The sequence below is a fragment of the Budorcas taxicolor genome, chromosome 3 (genome assembly GCF_023091745.1).
Source record: "Budorcas taxicolor isolate Tak-1 chromosome 3, Takin1.1, whole genome shotgun sequence".
Lineage (NCBI taxonomy): Eukaryota > Metazoa > Chordata > Mammalia > Artiodactyla > Bovidae > Budorcas > Budorcas taxicolor.
The window spans coordinates 113,623,902-113,640,833 of record NC_068912.1 but is presented as its reverse complement, the minus strand read 5'-3'; the positions used below and the strand labels follow the sequence as shown (position 1 = coordinate 113,640,833).

Here is a 16,932-nt window from a genome sequence, read left to right as displayed (position 1 = left end):
CCTCCGTGCAGACGTCCCCTCCCCCTGGACACCTTCCCAGATGACCCCCAGGGCAGATCTGACCCAGACTCCAGGCACACCTGTGACCACACCTGCCCTACTGGGGGCTGGGGGGCTGTCTCTCTCTCCACTGCACCCCTGCGGCCAGCACGAGGGCGCTGCCCCGTCCAGCCCCCGGCCCGTCCACAGAGCACCCCCAGAGCGGGAGGCTCCGCCTCAGCTCCCAGAGGGACCACCTCTCTGGCCACTCTATCCTCGCCCGCCCAGTCTCGTGCCGCCCGGCAACCCCGTACGTACATCATCCTCCTTGGTGCCCCCCCAGAAGTTGGTCCCTCCGGCGTAGCTGGGGATGTTGAGGACTGCAATTCCCTGCAGACTGGGGAGGGGGATGGGGCGCCCGTCGCACTGCGCGGGGGGACGCGGGAGAGAGGAGAGGAGAGGAGAGAGAGCCGGTGTCAGGCAGGGCGTCCTCCCCGGTGCCCGCCGCGGGCCGCGCTGCTCAGGAGCAGGGCTGGGGGTGTTGCCCACTCACCTCCAGTAGGACCTTCTGCTCCAGGTTCTTGTAGGTTCTGTGCAGCAGCTCTCTGGTGCCCAGGACTCCGTACCACATCATGTTCTTGGTTCGACTCCTGGGGAGGAGAGCACACGGCCGGCCGGCAGTCACCTCCTCACAGCCAGCCACACCAGGCGCGCGTGCCCAGCAGCGACCGTGCGAGACAAGGAGAGGCGTGCCTGTGACACACCCATGTGAGACAAGCGAGAGAGACACTCACGGGCGTGCAATTCTACCTTTCAAAACTACCGCTCCCAAGAAGTAAGCCTGTCCTGAAAGGTAAGACACCACAGAGCCTCACGAAAAATGTGCAAATTACTTTTTCCAGCTATAAGATTATGCTTGTTGTTCAGTCTCTCAGTCACGTCTGACTCTGCGACCCCACAGACTGCAGCACGCCAGGCCTCCCTGTCCTTCACCATCTCCTGGAGTTTGCACAAACTCATGCCCACTGAGTCGGTGATGCCATCAGACCATCTCATCCTCTGTCGTCCCCTTCTCCTCCTGCCTTCAGTCCTTCCCAGCAGCAGGGTCTTTCCCAGTGAGTCAAACTTGGGAAGAGCAGGAAAGCACAGAGGTGCACTCGTAATTCCCGTGTGTCAGCGCTGATGGGAAACACTCCAGCGTGTGTTCCCAGTCCTTCCCAGGAACCTGACTTACAGCTGAGACAGCGGAAACCTGTGCTTCACCCCCGTGGAGGGCGCTGCCCCGGGTCCTGAGCATGAATGACCACATCGGGGCACCTCCCACAGCGGTCACTGAATCAACACCTCTGATGGGTCACCTCCTGCCCACACTCCCGGGCTCTATAACGCTCCCGGCTGTGGCCCTTGGTAAAACGCCCCTTTGCCGACCTTCCCCTGCTTCTTCAGACTAGATTTGTAGAAATGGCAGCTTCTCAGTAGGTCTTCTCAAATATGCAAACTCAGGCAAGGTTATGTCAGGATTCCCAGTTTCTAAAAACCATGCTCCATGAGGTCTTGCTCCTTCACCTGCTTTGTTCTGCTAAACGACACGCATTCCAATAATGCCTCTCCAGCTGTCTGCACTGATGAGGGCCTTTTCACGTGATGGGGGCTCCATTACGCACTGGGTGGTCGGGGCGCCCCTGGGCACGTCTGAGCCTGTTTCCGACACTTGAGCCCCAGGGCGCCCAGGGTTTTGAGCTCTCATGACTGGTTCTGGTTCTCCTCTGCATCGACGGCTGTTCTCCCCCAGACTCCACACCAGCTCCTCTAATGGTCCCCTGCCAGCTGATGGCCACCGTGGGGAGGGAGACACCACTCGCCCTCCTCCCTCGGCTGGGGGGAGCAAGCACATGGTGATATAGGGGGAGAGCCTGAGCAACCCTCGGGGCTGCCCCTGCTCTAGAGACTGAGAGGTGGGCAAGCCCTGACCCTTCCTGCAGGCGACCCGCGGCTGCCCACTGCTGTGGCCACAATACACGGGCGCTCCTGCCTTCCAGCGAGGCGCTCAGGCTCTGGGCTCTGCCTAAGTACTCCACGTTCCAGAAATAACCCCATGGCCAGAAGGGGAAACCAGAGCCCACGTCAGAACAGGCATGCACGGGAGCCGCACCCACCTGCATTTCTCTGGGTGCTCATCACGCTTGTTATTAAAGTCCAGGGAGATCTTCGCGTCCAGGCCGATGCCAAAGTAATTGTTCATGACACACTTCTCCGTGTAATACTCTCTGCAAAGAGGGGTTCAGGCCAATTAGAACAGCCCTGCGGACCGGCCTCTGAGTGTTTCTTCCTGAGGACAAAACTTAGCTTTTGGAAGGTAAGGGACAGTGAGACCAAGAGGCAATTCACACACCGTAAAACCTACCCATTTAAAAGGCCCAACCCAATAATGCCTTGCATGGATTCACAGTCACTACAACCAACGTCAGAGCACCTCGTCCCCAAAATGAAGCCCGCACCCGTGAGCTGTGGGCCCCGGCAGCACTGCCGGCTTTCTGCCCGGTGGTGCTGCAGGTCCGGACGGCTCCCAGGAACAGACTGACACGCGCGCAGCGTCTGCCCCGTCACCAAGCGCGCCTGCACGCCATGGGCACCAGGCTAGTCCAGCACGGTGCCTCAGCCGGCAACGGCCCATCTGGGCTGTTGAGCCCTGACTTTTGAGCCCTGGCTTGTGGACACGCGCACCCACGCTTCGGTGTGGCTGTGTCTCTGTTTCGCTTTTCCTGGGAGTCACCCCAGGAAGGGACCCGCTGGGCCACATGGAAACTCTGGGTTTGGAGGCCACACCTGACTCTCCTGACAGCGGCCGCACCAACTCTGCTCACCACACCAGACACACATGTGGGCACCCTTCCATCCCCTGCCACCAGCCCTGGCTGCCCAGAACCTGCTATCAGCTGGCTGAAAGGGAAACCTAGGGCCTTCAAAAGGCCACGTGTCCCGCAATGGCCTCTATACACACAAGGACAAGCTGCACAAAAGCCCGTGCTGCCTTTAGACGGTGGGCAGAGGACAGGGTCCGTGGCGGGCAGAGTCCAAACCCAGGACAGCATCTCCCGGGAAGAGCGAGGAGGGGCGTCCAGCCTGGGACCTGCATGGACCGGGGAGCAGCAAACCCACAAGGAAGGCAACGCAATGCGGTCAGGAGGTGGTGCCCACACAGGGCCAGCCAGGACCCCAGAGAGGACGACCAAGAACACGGCACAGCCCGTCTTGGTCTCTGAACCTCAGAGTCTCTGAACCTGCCGAAGCCTCAGCACACCAGCACGTTCAGAAGCCAGAAACACGTGAGCACGGCCACCTCCCTTCCCAGAAGTTCCAGCCACCCTCCGCCCCTGCAGCCTCACCCTTTCTGGATTTTCCCTACTGGCCGACAGAAGCTGAAAAAGGATCGACTGGTCAACTGCTCACGAATTTCTCAAGTTATTTCCGAGTCAGACTTCTACGCACCAGGATTCAGCTAACAACATGCCCGCTTGGTTTACCCCATACTCACAGGTTTTCTGGTTCAGAGTTAAAGGGATCGGCGTTAATTAGTAATCGGCTGATGACTGAGCCTCCAGGCAGCGTACCAGACATCCCGGCGCGAACATCTGCTGGGGAGAGAATGGGAGGAGACCGCACTGGCTGGGGGCCCTTGATTCAAGAAGGTGATGATCACGTGTTCTTCAGAGAGCATTATCATAATAAGACGCTTCTAAAACATCACGTAAAGATGTCCAAACTTTGACAATTAATAGTCTCAGGTCAAAAACCACTCTCCTAAACCCACACTGGCAGAACAAAAATAGATACTGGGTGGTAACCTATGATGCATTAGAAAAGAGTTTATAAAGACAGCTGTCACTAAAGCCAAGAGACTCCACCAAAGTGATCTCCGCTGCAACTAGTCTTAGGGTTGGGCCAGTCACTCAACTTTTAAGGCTAAATCCATGAGGAAAAGTTGCACGTCAAAGAATCCTCCAGGTGACCAGAGCCCTCAGATACCTGCTCCAATTTTTTCAAGCTTATGTCATGAACAGTAAAGCTCAGAGAGAGCCCTGCTTTTGGACATTCTGCCGGACCATGCCGTCCAGTAACATCTGTGCTGCTTATCAACCATACCTGTCTCATCCACTTGTCCCCAGAACTTCTAGAATTTTATGGTTTTTCCTGTGGTCATGTATGGATATGAGAGTTGGACTGTGAAGAAGCCTGAGTGCCAAAGAATTGCTCCTTTTGAAGTGTGATTTGGAGAAGACTCTTGAGAGTCCCTTGGACTGCAAGGAGATCCAACCAGTCCATTCTGAAGGAGATCAGCCCTGGGATTTCTTTGGAGGGAATGATGCTGAAGCTGAAACTCCAGTACTTTGGCCACCTCATGAGAAGAGTTGACTCATTGGAAAAAACTCTGATGCTGGGAGGGATTGGGGGCAGGAGGAGAAGGGGACGACAGAGGATGAGATAGCTGGATGGCATCACAGACTCGATGGACGTGAGTCTGGGTGAACTCCAGGAGATGGTGATGGACAGGGAGGCCTGGCATGCTGTGATTCATGGGGTCGCAAAGAGTCGGACACGACTGAGTGACTGAACTGAACTGAACTGACTCACCTAAAAACTGCAAAACCACTTATATGAGCAGCGTGTGCTCAGCCTGGCCCAGGAGGCCCAGAAAGCTACTGGAAGTGAGTTACGGGAGTCCTCCCAACGCTTTCAACCCCTCGGATCACTCCTCCGTACTGAGAACACACAGTGTTCCCCCGCCCCGAGAAGCACCAGCAGGGGCTGCCCCGATGTGACGATGCGAGTGTGGGCTCAGTGCAGGCAGGGGCAGCCCGACCCTTCTGGTGGCCAGCTGTGGGTCAAGCTGGGAACAACGGGGTGACCACTGGCTCTCCACCACCCCATGCCGGCACTCCCTTTTCACTCAGCCCAGCTCCTATTTATCCTTCAGCACCCAGCTCAGGCATCACCTCCTCAACAACTTCTGCCTGGGACTCTAGGCAGCGACCTGGGAGCCGTCTGCCCTGTGTAATACACCAGGGCACTTTTCACAGAGCCGCGACAGAACCCTGAACTCTACCTGTCCTGCCCACAGACTTGTGAACTCCTGGAGTGCAGGGACCTGGTCTCGCTGAGCCCACAGACCCACGCCAGGCAGTGCAACAGCTGCTGGCAGGCTAGCACCCAGCCTGTGGCCCCCTGCCCCCCAGACACGTGGGCCGCTCTGAGGGGCTGGGGAGCCTGGCCCACCCGGGGGACACTCACTCGGGAATAAGATCTTCGTGTTCAGCGCTGGCAGGCCATCCCGGCTTCCCGACTGCGGAGGCAGAGACGCAGAACCACCTGGCGACAAGCTCCCTTTGCTTATCAGCTTCTCGCAGGGGGACTTGGACACTGTCAGACAGGACAGAAGACAGGCCACTGAGCTTCCAGCAGGCTTTGTCAGGGAGGGGGCTCAGGGACAGGCCAAGCCAGGTGAGCAGCAGCCACACGCAGCGGTAAGCCAAGGAGAGAGGCCACAGGGCTCGGACGCCCCCCAGACATGGGCCCCAGTGGGGGCAGAGGGGCCGGCCCCAACCACGGTCAGGCCGGGGTTTGGGCCTGGGCAGAGGGCAGTTCCGCATGGGAATGGGGGTGAGGAAACTCCGGGGCAGGCTCTCCCGGCAGCTCATAAGGCTGTGCATTGGGGGGCCACAGAGGCGGGGCTGTTCCAGGTGGCTAAGGGTCCCCAGAGGGCAGTCTGTGTGGCCGGCTGCCGCCTGGAGGCCCCAAGCCCTCAGTTAGGACCTGCTAGGCCAGAGGTGCAGGGAGGTTCGGGGGGAAGCATGGGCCCCAGCAGCAAGGCCCCTCCCGGCTCAGGATCCAGCCGGGCCTGCAGCAGGTAAGCCGCACACATCAGGTAGTTCGCCAAACAGGCGGCCAGTACGAGACTCTTCACACCTCCACACGGCCACAGCAACCACGAGAAAGCCCCTCACGCTTCCGAGCATCCCGAAGCGAGAGGGCCCTGTACCTCTGCGGAGGCTCCGGCCCTTAGAGGTGCTGTGGCCCTCGCTGTGGCCTGCTCTGTCGTCCGACTTCAGGTCCTTCTTATCCGAATCGGAGAGGCCAAGGATGAAGCCCTCCTGCTCCTGGGTTTGGGCGTTCTGCTCGTCCACAGCTGCGCAAGGCAAGGTGGCAGCTGAGCATGTGGAAGCTGACCCACAGCCACCACCAGGCAGCACACGGACTGGCCTCACCGCCCTCACCCTCGTCTCGGCCGAAGGCTCAGGCCCGAAGCTCTGACCCGACCCTCTGTCTCCCCGGCCCTGGCACACGGGGGCACCTGGGCACTCGTGCCAACAGGCTGGGGAGGTGGGCCAAGGCTGGAAGAGACGGGGGTGGGGAGAGAGTGACAAGTGAAGGTCTGTGCAGCCTGGAGGGGCCGAGAGGAGGGAGCCGTGCCCAGGCCGGAGCAGGGAGCGAGGTCATGACCTCACTAGTCTCACTGCAAGAAGCAGGTTGCTCTGCTCAGTGAGATGGGTCTAACGAGAGCGGAAAAGGCACGAGATAGTTTCCAAGGGTGATGAGAGGAGAGACAGACAGAGGACAGGGAAAAACTTGCTGGGAGGGACCTCTGGGTCAGGGTGAGGTTTACAGGTCAAGGTGGTTTTACAGCCTTCTCTTTGAAGCTTAGCAAACGCAGTCAGAGAAAAGGAGCGAGGCACCATGTGAGCCTCTAATCCTGGGCAGGTGTGTCTCTCCCTGCACCAGCCAGTCGCGGGTAGTCAGCAGCGCAGCCTGGACACCAGGGCCTACTGCCTGTCCAGGCCCCGGGCCCCTCACCCGAGGCCCGTGCCTGCCTCGGACAGCACGACACACACGCGCCCCTGCCTTTCTGACCACCGCCCCGGCTCACCCACCCTCGAGCCCCGTCTCAGCCTCTCCTTCCATCCTATGGCTTCATCCACCACCTCTGGCCTGGGTCCCTTCCCTCCTGGACACAGACCCCAAGCCCCGGGGACAGCCCCCCTCTCACTGGACAAGGCCAAGGTCTGGAGAGTGACCACAGGCGAGGCCCTCACAGGGAGTGGAGCCCCTGACACCAGGCACTGTGGAGGGCCTTCCACCAGCCGGGAGTGCCCCCGAGGCGCCGGCGTCCACTCAGGGTCTCTCTCTCGGGCACAGGCCCCGAGGAAGGGGTGCGGACCCGCGTCAGGCGGTCGGGAGCGGCTCTGGCCTACGTGGCGGGCCCCGCCCCTCACCAGGAGTGCCCGCCCCCGCCCCCAGGCCGGGGCCCACGCCCGCTACCTTTCTCTGTGTGCTCTATGATCTGGCGGATGGCCTTCTTCAGGCTGTTGGCCCTCAGCATGAGCTGCTCACGAGGCCGGAATATCTGGGGCCGGGCGGGGCAGGCCGAGCCCACAGCGCGGGCCCCCGTGGAGCCGGAGCCGCAGCCGCCGCCCGCCCCGTCCCCGTCCTCTGCCTCCTCGGCGATGGTGGGGGGCGGCGTGGGCAGGGAGGACGAGGCCTGCGACTCGTCATCCAGGGTCTTGAGCAGGGAGTCCAGCTTCTCCTTGAGGACGGAGCACTGGGCGGGGAACGGAGGCAGGAGTGGAGGTGTGCCGCCCAACTCCGACGGCCCCCGCCCCCGGGGGCCTGGGACCCACCTTCTTGGCCATGACCTCCGACTCCTCTGAGCTCTCGGTGGTCTTCTCGTAGGCCTTCCCGACCCGTGCCACGAAGTCCTTCACAGTCTCACAGAGCACTCTGCGGGAGGAGATGGAGGCTTCAGAGGGGCCGTCCCACGGGGACCCCCGGCGCCCCAGGCTGCCAGGCGCTCACTTGGCTGACGAGATCACCACGGAGTGCTGGTCGGAGGTCAGGATCTTGGAGAGGTGAGCCGCGACCGAGTCTTCATAGAAGAGAATCTGCCGCACCTGCACTCGGCCCGGGGGGCGGGCAGCCGTCACCCTCGGGCCAGGAGCGCCACCCCTGCCCGCGGCCCAGCCCGCCTCCCTTCACACACAGCTGACAGACCGAGGATCCTAACAGACTGCTCCGGGCTGCACTCCTGCACCCCGGCTCCTCCCGAGAGGCGCGGGCCTGTAGCCGAGGCTCCCCACGTTTCTGTCGGGTGGGACCCTGGCCCAGGCCCCCGTCATCCCTGGATGTCAATCATCCTCCTCACCTCCCACCCCTGCCTGCAAAAGCGGGGGCTCTCCCCGTGCGTGTCAAGCCCTTTACTATCGGCCAGAGGGTCGACCTTTAGGGTTTGCCCACGAACGCGCCTGCTCTTAACTGTACGTTCTCTGCTCGCAGGACAGGTCCTGGCAGCCCAGGCAGGTGTGGCTGGGAGACCAGGGTTGGCCTCCCCTGACCCTCGGGGCGGGCAGACAGCCCTTGGCACAGCCCCTCTGCCTGCTCGGCCAGGGGCTCGCTTGGAGGCCCGAGCACAGCTGTGCACCTGAGCTGCCCAGTCTCAGCAGAGTCTGGGCCCTGAGGGAACTTCTAACTCCCGAAACCCACCACAAAGTGAAAGGAGCGATCAGCACCGAACTAGCACAGACTGACTGCAAGGGCAGGACACGGAGGAGGGGCCTGGGTGGGCAGAGCGCTGGCGGGAAGACCCCGAGTCCTACGGGGCAGAGTCCACGGGACCCGGCCCCACCTCAGGGGGCCCTGCGCCGGCAAGGGGCTGACCTGGAGCAGGGCATTTCTGGCGGGGGAGGCAAGGCAGGGAGGGGCCAGGGTGAGCGCATGGCGATACCTCGGAGCCCTCGCTCAGGTCTTCAGTGACGGTGGAGGAGGAGACCGGCCGGGGCAGTTTGGTCTCGTAGGCCATGACGCTCCACCTGCACACACACAGGGGCTCAGCCAGTCGGCTCCAGCCCCAGGCCTCCCCACCTCCCCGTCTCACAGCCGGCAGAGGGGACGAGATCCTATGACAACTTAACTGTGTCTGTCAGCCTGTATCGACCCGGCCCCCCCCAGGCCCCAAGCTGGCTCCTCACTTGGCTGAGAACAAATGTCACAACCCGCTGGGTGGGCGTCCCCTCTGCACAGCTGAGCCGCTCGGCAGGCAGCTGGCTCAGGGCTCTGGGCGTTTCACAGCCTCCGGAGGCGGGGGGCAGAACAGCAGAGGTAGCCAAGCGCGTTTGATACCACGCCTGCTCACAGCAGTGCGGGACCCTCTGAAAGAATGGGCCATCTCCTCAAGTCCCATGGGCTGTGGTCCGGGGGTTCACACGGGAGTTCGGTGCTCAGAGCAGCTTGCTCGGGAAGGATGCCCAAGCTTCTAAACACGTGGAGGGCAGTAACCCCAAACTCCAATGCTTCTGGGAACACGGGACAGCTCAACTCCGTGACGAGGAGGATGGGTGACAGGCGAGGCTGCAGTGGCCGCAGGGGGCAGGGCCGCCTCCTGCTCTGAGGGCCAGACGACCAGGCCTGGCTGGTGAGACCTGGCCACCTGAGGGCACAGTCCCAACCCCTTCTGCTCATCAGCGCTTGCGGTTTCCCAGGGCCCCAGCTGAGAACAGCAGGCTGAGAGGCCGCGTGCGGCGCACTCACCTGTCCAGCATCTTGGTGCTGGCTCTCTCTAGCTTCTCCAGGATCTGCGGGAGCTGGGTGTCGTCATCGCAGGCCGAGCCCCAGCCCAGCACGCGAGCCAAGTCGTTCCCTGTGCCGAGCGGCAGCACCCCGAGCTGGCACTGCAACAGGGTGGGAGGACACGGCGTCAGCGGGCCCCGTCCAGCGAGCGTGTGAGGGCTGAGCTCAGACGGCGGCAGCCAGAGGGTCTCCCCAACCTGACAGAAAGCTCCGCCCCCCGCCTGCTGACACACCTGACCGTCAGCCCTCTGTCACCTCCCACCTTCACAGCGATGACCACAGTCCTGCCCCGAGTGGCGATACCTGAGCCCCCAAGAAGCGGGGGGTGATCCCTCGCCTGCTCTCCACCCACAACAGCATGTCCCCAGCGCCGAGCTCACCTCCTTGCCCCTGACATGACTGTAAGTCCCGTCCAGACAGGCGCCAGGACGTCCACTGTGGCCCTCAAACCACCACCACTACCACTCAGCCTACAGCCCCTCGCCTGCCACTCCCCGGGCCCCCCCCCACCCCCGCCAGCTCGGGCCCTGCCGTCCACCTGGAGTTCCCACCCAGAGCCTCCTGCACAAACCCCCCTCACCAGCTCAGGGCTCAGGAGGCTCCTGAGACACAGGGTGCCTGACAGTCTTCAACCGCCAAGCACGACACGCATGTGGGGAGGGTCACCGGTCCTCCCTACGCACGACACAGCCTGAGGTCACCTGCCCCGGCCACAACGGACGCCCTGCACCCTGCCAGGGACAGCACGCTGGCCACAGCAGGTGAGGCCAAGGATGCCCAGCCCCGGGCAGACAGAGCCAGCTTGGGGAGCCTCAAAGGAAAGGGCAGGCAGCACAGAGACAGCCCCACAGAGTCCAGGCCCAGGGGTCTGGGAACGGAGACCACCCCCTCCCTGCCAAACCAGAGCTCCGAAAAGGGGGCAGCACAGACAGAGGAAGTCAGAGACTCAGAGGAGGAAGAAGGCGCCCAGCTGGGGCTGCTGCATCACAAGACGAGTCTGGACCTTAACCGAAGCCAGGAGCAGAGCAGCCCAAGCGAGGGTCTCAGGGCTGGGGGCGTTGTAGGGGGGGGGGTCAATGGGGCGGACGTGAGAGGCTCAGGCACGGCCTGAGCGGAGCTGCCCGGGAGAAGGCCCCCAAAAGCAGTGGGCAGATGGCACCGGGGGCCAGGACGACACTGCGGCAGCACACTCGGCGGTGCTGGGCGCTGCGGGGCAACAGGAGAACCGGAGACAACGAGGGAGGGTCCAAGACCCCTGCTGGATCTCCAGCTCCGATGGCGGGCAAGTGAATGTTCAGACTCCGAAGAAAAGGGATGGAAGGGGGCGGGCAGGGCTGGGAATGCCAGCTTTGAGGCACCAGAGGCAGCCAGGGAGGGCCGGGGCAGCCGGGGACATGGCTCTGGGGCTCAGCTAAGAGTCACTGGCTTCTTTGGGTGCTGAGCGTGTGGAGAACGAGGTGGGGCCTGGCATCCGGAGCGGGGACGGGAGGGTTGGCCAGAAGGCGAGGAGCACCAAGGGGGTCGGGAGTGACCCGACGGCCAAGGGCCACAGAGAAGCCCAGGGAGAAAAACGCACTCTGAACTCAGCCGGATGCGTGAGACCCTACCTTCCCGACGTGATAGTAAAGCTCAGTTACAATCCCGGAAGGGAAGGAGCCTTAAAATTGGACCTAGGCGTACTGCTCGAACGTCACCACCAGAGGGCAGTATTCGCTCTCCTAAGCGGCGGGCCTCCCCGGAGCTGAGCAGTGACTCGGACACCAGCCGTCCCCTCTCTAACATCATTCCGGGGGCTAAACACGGGCAGCAAAAGCTCCAGCCCACTTATGAAGACCGCCAACACAGTAAAAGACAAGTGACAAACAAGGGAAAACGCGGCCAACCAGAAGTTCACATCCCCAGTACAATAATCCTCAGAAATCAATTTTTTTAAAGGCAAATAAATACCCCAACAGAAAACTAGTGTAGATTAAAAAAACATGAGATGATTCATTTCAAAATTCATAATTAATTGAGGATAGGTTTCACTTCACCAGTATGAGGAAATAAAAATGAAACATTCCATTTTTTAGTCTACTAAGTTGGGGCAAGAGCTGTAAGATGCACAATGCCAGCACATGGGAAGTTTTATGAGTGACAGGAGCCTACACTGGGACAGCTGTGATGCAGAACAGTCTGGCAGTATCACCGAAATTTCAATTTGGGTGCTCTTCAGAAAAGAACATAATTGGGCACACGTGGTTTTTACCAGCATGGTCTTTAGGAAGCAACCTAAGTGTCCATAAGGGCGGGGAGATGAACTAGCCCCAAACTGGCACAGCCGCCCACCTTAGCTGGCCGCGGAAAACCACCACAGCCCTCCATTTACTGGGGCCAGAGGTGCTGGGAGTGTGGTGATTTAAAGCACACAGCACTCCTGCGTGATACACGGCGCGGGTGCTGTGAGTCCATTTAGAGCCCATCGCACGCTGTGCTGCACACATTTTCACAGTGAGGCCTGAAGGACAGGGACCAAGATGCCGTGTGAGCGTGCGCGCGTGCTCAGCCCTGTCCAACCCTCTGTGACCCCACAGACTGCAGCCCGCCAGGCTCCTCTGTCCACAGGATTCTCCAGGCAGGGATACTGGAGAGGGCTGCCATTTCTTCCAGAAGGGGGTCTTCCTGACCCAGGGATCGAACCTATGTCTCCTGCATTGGCAGGTGGGTTCTTTACCACCTGGGTCACCTGAGAAGCTCTACTGAAATGCTAGCAGTGGTTAATTATTGGGAGGGGGAGGGGGGGAGGGAGCCGGCGTAGAAAATCAATCAACACTTAAAACACAGCCCTAACTCTGACCTGAACTCCAAGTATTCTGACCCCAGCCGGCTCACCAGCAAGAGGCATTGAGCAGATGCCATCACTACCCAACAAAGAGCCACACCCGGATCGGCCCGCACCTGGGAGCTTCCTGCACCGGAGTGTTCCCTGTGTCCGGCCCTGGGTCCCCACAACGCCATCAGGCTTCCCTGCCCCCCCTCCAAGACCACCCCGGGGGCGGGTAGCATCACCCGAGGAGACCCAGCCTCTGTCACGTGGCTTCGCTCTCCCCTGGGGCCGGGCCCTCCACACCCAGTACCTGTTTGTGAAGGTTGAGGCTGTCAATTTCAGAGAGGACCCAACCCACACTGCCATCTCCACCACAGACCAGAATCCGGAACGTGTCAAACTTCTGGAACAAACGCAAGCTGCCGAGGAAACAGAAGGACAAGAGCGTGAGGTCCGTTCTAAGGGACAGACGACAGCCAGTCAGTCCTGGGCCGGGTGCCCTCCGCTGCTCCTCGCAGCTGACCCTAAAACAGCCTGCGGGGGATCAGAGCCCCACTGCGCTCACGCTGCACCCACTGGGGGCCACAGGCACTGAGAGTGAAGGCCTGCCTGCCTCACCCCCGCCCCTCTCAGCCGGCACCCCCATGTCACTCAGGAGCCCCAGGCTGCAGCACGCTGCCCACACGTGCGTGACCTGTCCCCTGGCCCACCCTGCGCCCCTCTAACTCCAGCTCCGTCCCCTCCCGATGCCCCTCTAGGTCCCCCTGCTTCTCGCTGGCAGCACCCCTCCCAGGACCCCATGCCCTTGTGCTCATTCCCCAGCCTCTCGCTGGGTGGCCTTAACCGCATTCCGGCTTCAGGGACCACACAGAGGCTGATGGCCCCAAATGGCCCTAATGCTGACCCCTCGGCTCTCCTGAAAGACCACACTTGTCCACCAGAACTACCACTTCAGCATCACATGGGCACCTCCCAACCCACGTCTCTCTCCTCAGAGAAAGGCAGCACCACCACCGCCCAGGGCCGGGCCATGCACTGCCCTCCTCAGATCAGGCCACGGGGGCTTCTCCTGGAATGCCCCAGGGGACTCAGAGCTCCTTCAAGACACCTCTGCTCCTGCTGCTGGCGCCATCTTCCCAAAACAAGACCCCCTGGACCATAGCCCGCCAGGCTCTTCTGTCCATGGGATTCCCAGGCAAGAATACTGGAGTGGGCAGCCATGTCCTCCTCCAGGAGATCTTCCCGACCCAGGGATCGAACCCAGGTCTCCTGCATTGCAGGCGGATTCTTTACCATCTGAGCCAGCAGGGAAGCCCTCAATACTAAGCAGTCATTCGAATGAATGAGGCTGACCTGTAATACCTGACGTCAGAACACATACACACTGCTGCCGGCTGACACCGTACAAAATGCCGCACAATGGCAGGGAACAGAGGCCACACCTGCCGGGGGCGCACACATGCCCTGGAAAGCTGGAAGGACATGTAACTATGAACCCTTCAGAGTAGGCACCTCTGCCCAGGATTTGGGAAGGGTAAGTTTTAGTTTCTATTTAAAATTTCCTGTATCTTTGAATCTTTAAACAAGCATACGTTATCTTCACACAGTTTTTAAACTCCAATAAAGATATATTTTACAGGCTTCCTACCCAAGGTGTGGTCCTCCATTCATGAGGTCAAAGACCTGGGCAGGGTTCAGCAGCTGCTTGAATCTTCGCAGGAACTTCACCCCCTGGTTGTCCCCACTCTTTGAATTGACAAAGACCAACAACGGACTCGTGCAGGACGGAGGACACGTGGCCTTCCAGAAGCCTGAGTGTGAGGAGGGAAAAGGACAGAAGCAGACCTCAGAGCCACAGAAGACACCAAGGCGCTCTCAATCGCGTGCCAAGCAGACACCCCATGGGACACAGAACTTGCACGTACACGCCCGGGAAACCAGCAAGAGATTAATCCACAGGTTTCCACATCATCCCCCCTGCATACAGTGGAGCTGGCCTCCACGCGGCCGGCCTCACCTCTACAGGACTCGAAATGCCAGATGCGGCTCTCAACCTAGCAGGCTGACTTCCTGAGACACGTGACACGCTCCCACCAGCACACGTTACTACGGACCATCACGGACCACCCGGACAGGCGGTGCGGGTGGGAGAGCACGGTACTAGACGGAGACCAGCTGATGGGCGGCCCACGCCAAGACGGAGGAGGGCCTCACACTCAGTGCCTACTCAGTAGCCAACGGACCCGCCACGTCTGGATAAGGAATCTGGGCCATGAGTCCAAGGTACCCAGCAGCCTGCCATCAGGACCCTGCTCACCACCACCTCCCCCGACAGCGGCTGGGTCTGACCTCTGTCCGACCACATTTCAACATCACCAACATAACCAATTCCAGAGCCGGGGAGAAGAGGGCCCGGAGAAGGCAATCCAAGGAAACGGCTGAGAGAGGAGAGCACTGTACCCACCATCGGAGTCGATGCTGTTGAGCGCGGTGGGCGGGATGACCGACACTTTGCACAGGCCCAGCGGGCACTTGGTCAGCAGGGAGTCTTTACACGCAGTGTGCACCTGCAACGCACGCCTGCTCGTCACAGGGGGGCGCCGGCCCCCCGCCCCCAGGACCCTGCGCGGCTCCGCAGCGGCGGGCGTCCCCATGGGCGGGCATGCTCACCATGGCCTTGCACCAGAGGCAGCGCCAGTCCTGAAGGCGCAGCACGCTGCCGCACGTCTTGTCACACACTGTACACTTGGCGCTCACGGGCAGGTTCCCCTCCAGCCACTGGTGAGGCATGGCGATCTGTGAGCCACACAGAGACACGCGCTGAGGGGGGGCGCCAGGGTGCCCCACAACCTCCACACGGGCCAAGCTTCCTCCTTGGCAACAGTGCTCCGAAATGGCCTCAGCCGCATCATTCTTCCCCACATGGAGGTGAGGTGCAGTCTGCAGAGGCTACCCAAACCTCTGCTCCCCCCGCCAGGCACCCACAACTCCCAGGGACTGGACAGGGCTCAGGGGCGCCCAGATGCCAGGACCAACACAGAGGGAACCCTGCCCCCCTTCCCCTGGAGGAAGAGAACTGCGCCCAGGAGGGAGCCAGTGGGCCTCTCAGCCCAGCACAAGAGGAGCCTCAGAGGGTCCCCCGGGCGCACCCCGTCCTCGTCCTCGATGATGTCCTTCCCGATGGAGGCCAGCGTGGTCCACTTGCAGTCACTGGTCGCGCGCACAGCACAGCGCTTGTGGGCCTTGAACTTGCACACTGGGAGAGAACAAGCGTGTCAGCCCGGGAGCCATGGCTGTGGTCCAGGGTGAGCTGCCCTGCCCTCCTGGCCAAGGCAGGCGCAGCGTGGACGCTCAGTTCCCGTCTAAGCACAGCCACCAGCCTGCGTGCGCAGCACTCACGGGGAGACCAGGTAGCCAGCCTGCCCAGGGTCAGCAGGCTCCCTGGGCAGGGCCAGAGGGTGAGCAGCTCGGGCTTCAGGGCCCCCACAGCACGAGGGTCCGCGTGGCCGCACTTCACGCACAGACACTGACCCTTAAGGGTCACGTGACTTTTCTGTGTCACACTACAGCTGCCTTCTTTCGGTACTTTTCAACCTTTAAAAGTTGTGAAAACTCTTCTTAATGTCACCAGCCGTCTGCAATCAGGCAGCAGGTGGGCACTGGGCCTGGCACCACAGTTCTCCTCTCCCTCTCCAGCCCGAGCCCTGCGCCCCTGCCCTCTGGTCTGGAAGACATGGCCCCAGGCAGGCTGCAGCTACACTGCAGCAGTGAGACGGTTAAACCTCTTTTCCCTCCACGTCCTTCACGCTTCCTCTTTGTGTCTCAATGCTACCAATTCCCTTCTTTTCACCTTGTTCTGTCACTGCAAAAAATCATTTACCCAGACTCCTGCATGGGCACAGTAAACAAGGGCGGCATCACACAGGTCCCGCGACGCCTACCCTACTGCAGGACTACGCTTGGACCCCGAAGGCGTCTCACGTCAGATCCCAGGTGCCTCTCCCGGCGGTGAACACACCACCCGTACCTTCACAGGACAGTCCGTGGGACGTGACCCCAGACAGGGCCTCACGGCACACATTGCAGTAGGTGGGCCTTGCGTGAGAGCAGGCGTACCAGTTGTGGGTCCCTGAGAAGTGGTCCATGCTGTACTGGGTGGGCTGCAGGGATGGGGGACAAAGATGGAGAACGTGAGGCACCCCTCTGACCTTCCTGAATGTGGTAACTTGGACGAGGTTCAACAAGAAATCAGACGGGGTCACCACCTGACAGCCCACAAGTAGAGCCATGAACCTTAACCTTCAAGGAGCATCTGAGAGAGCGAGCCACAGACCAGGCAGGCCCGCAGGGGGACGCCGGGACTGTGCCCTCGGGGGGGGGGGGGGGGGGGGGGGCAGGGGACGGGGGAGGGGGGTGGGGGAAGGGTGACGGGGGAGAGGGACAGGGGAAGGGTGACAAGGGGGGTGATGGGGGAAGGGGGACGGGGGGAGGGGGACAGGGGAGGGGGACGGGCGACGGGGGGAGGGGGACAG

General features: G+C 61.2%; 1 protein-coding gene across 2 annotated transcripts in view; it reads right to left on the bottom strand.

Moving 5' to 3' along the window:
* Positions 1-16,932, bottom strand: part of LOC128045736 (diacylglycerol kinase delta-like) — a 77,863-nt gene that overhangs the window by 14,206 nt on the left and 46,725 nt on the right. For both annotated transcript variants that reach the window (XM_052638193.1, XM_052638194.1), the window contains 17 exons: positions 16,428-16,560; positions 15,550-15,656; positions 15,071-15,196; positions 14,865-14,967; positions 14,049-14,211; positions 12,711-12,819; positions 9,556-9,695; positions 8,753-8,837; positions 7,828-7,922; positions 7,653-7,752; positions 7,294-7,573; positions 6,017-6,163; positions 5,269-5,397; positions 3,515-3,611; positions 2,136-2,246; positions 533-629; positions 298-405 (listed from right to left, as the gene is read on the bottom strand). In XM_052638193.1, coding sequence (XP_052494153.1) covers positions 298-405; positions 533-629; positions 2,136-2,246; positions 3,515-3,611; positions 5,269-5,397; positions 6,017-6,163; positions 7,294-7,573; positions 7,653-7,752; positions 7,828-7,922; positions 8,753-8,837; positions 9,556-9,695; positions 12,711-12,819; positions 14,049-14,211; positions 14,865-14,967; positions 15,071-15,196; positions 15,550-15,656; positions 16,428-16,560 — 2,130 coding nt within the window. The remainder of the gene's footprint in view (positions 1-297; positions 406-532; positions 630-2,135; positions 2,247-3,514; positions 3,612-5,268; positions 5,398-6,016; positions 6,164-7,293; positions 7,574-7,652; positions 7,753-7,827; positions 7,923-8,752; positions 8,838-9,555; positions 9,696-12,710; positions 12,820-14,048; positions 14,212-14,864; positions 14,968-15,070; positions 15,197-15,549; positions 15,657-16,427; positions 16,561-16,932) is intronic.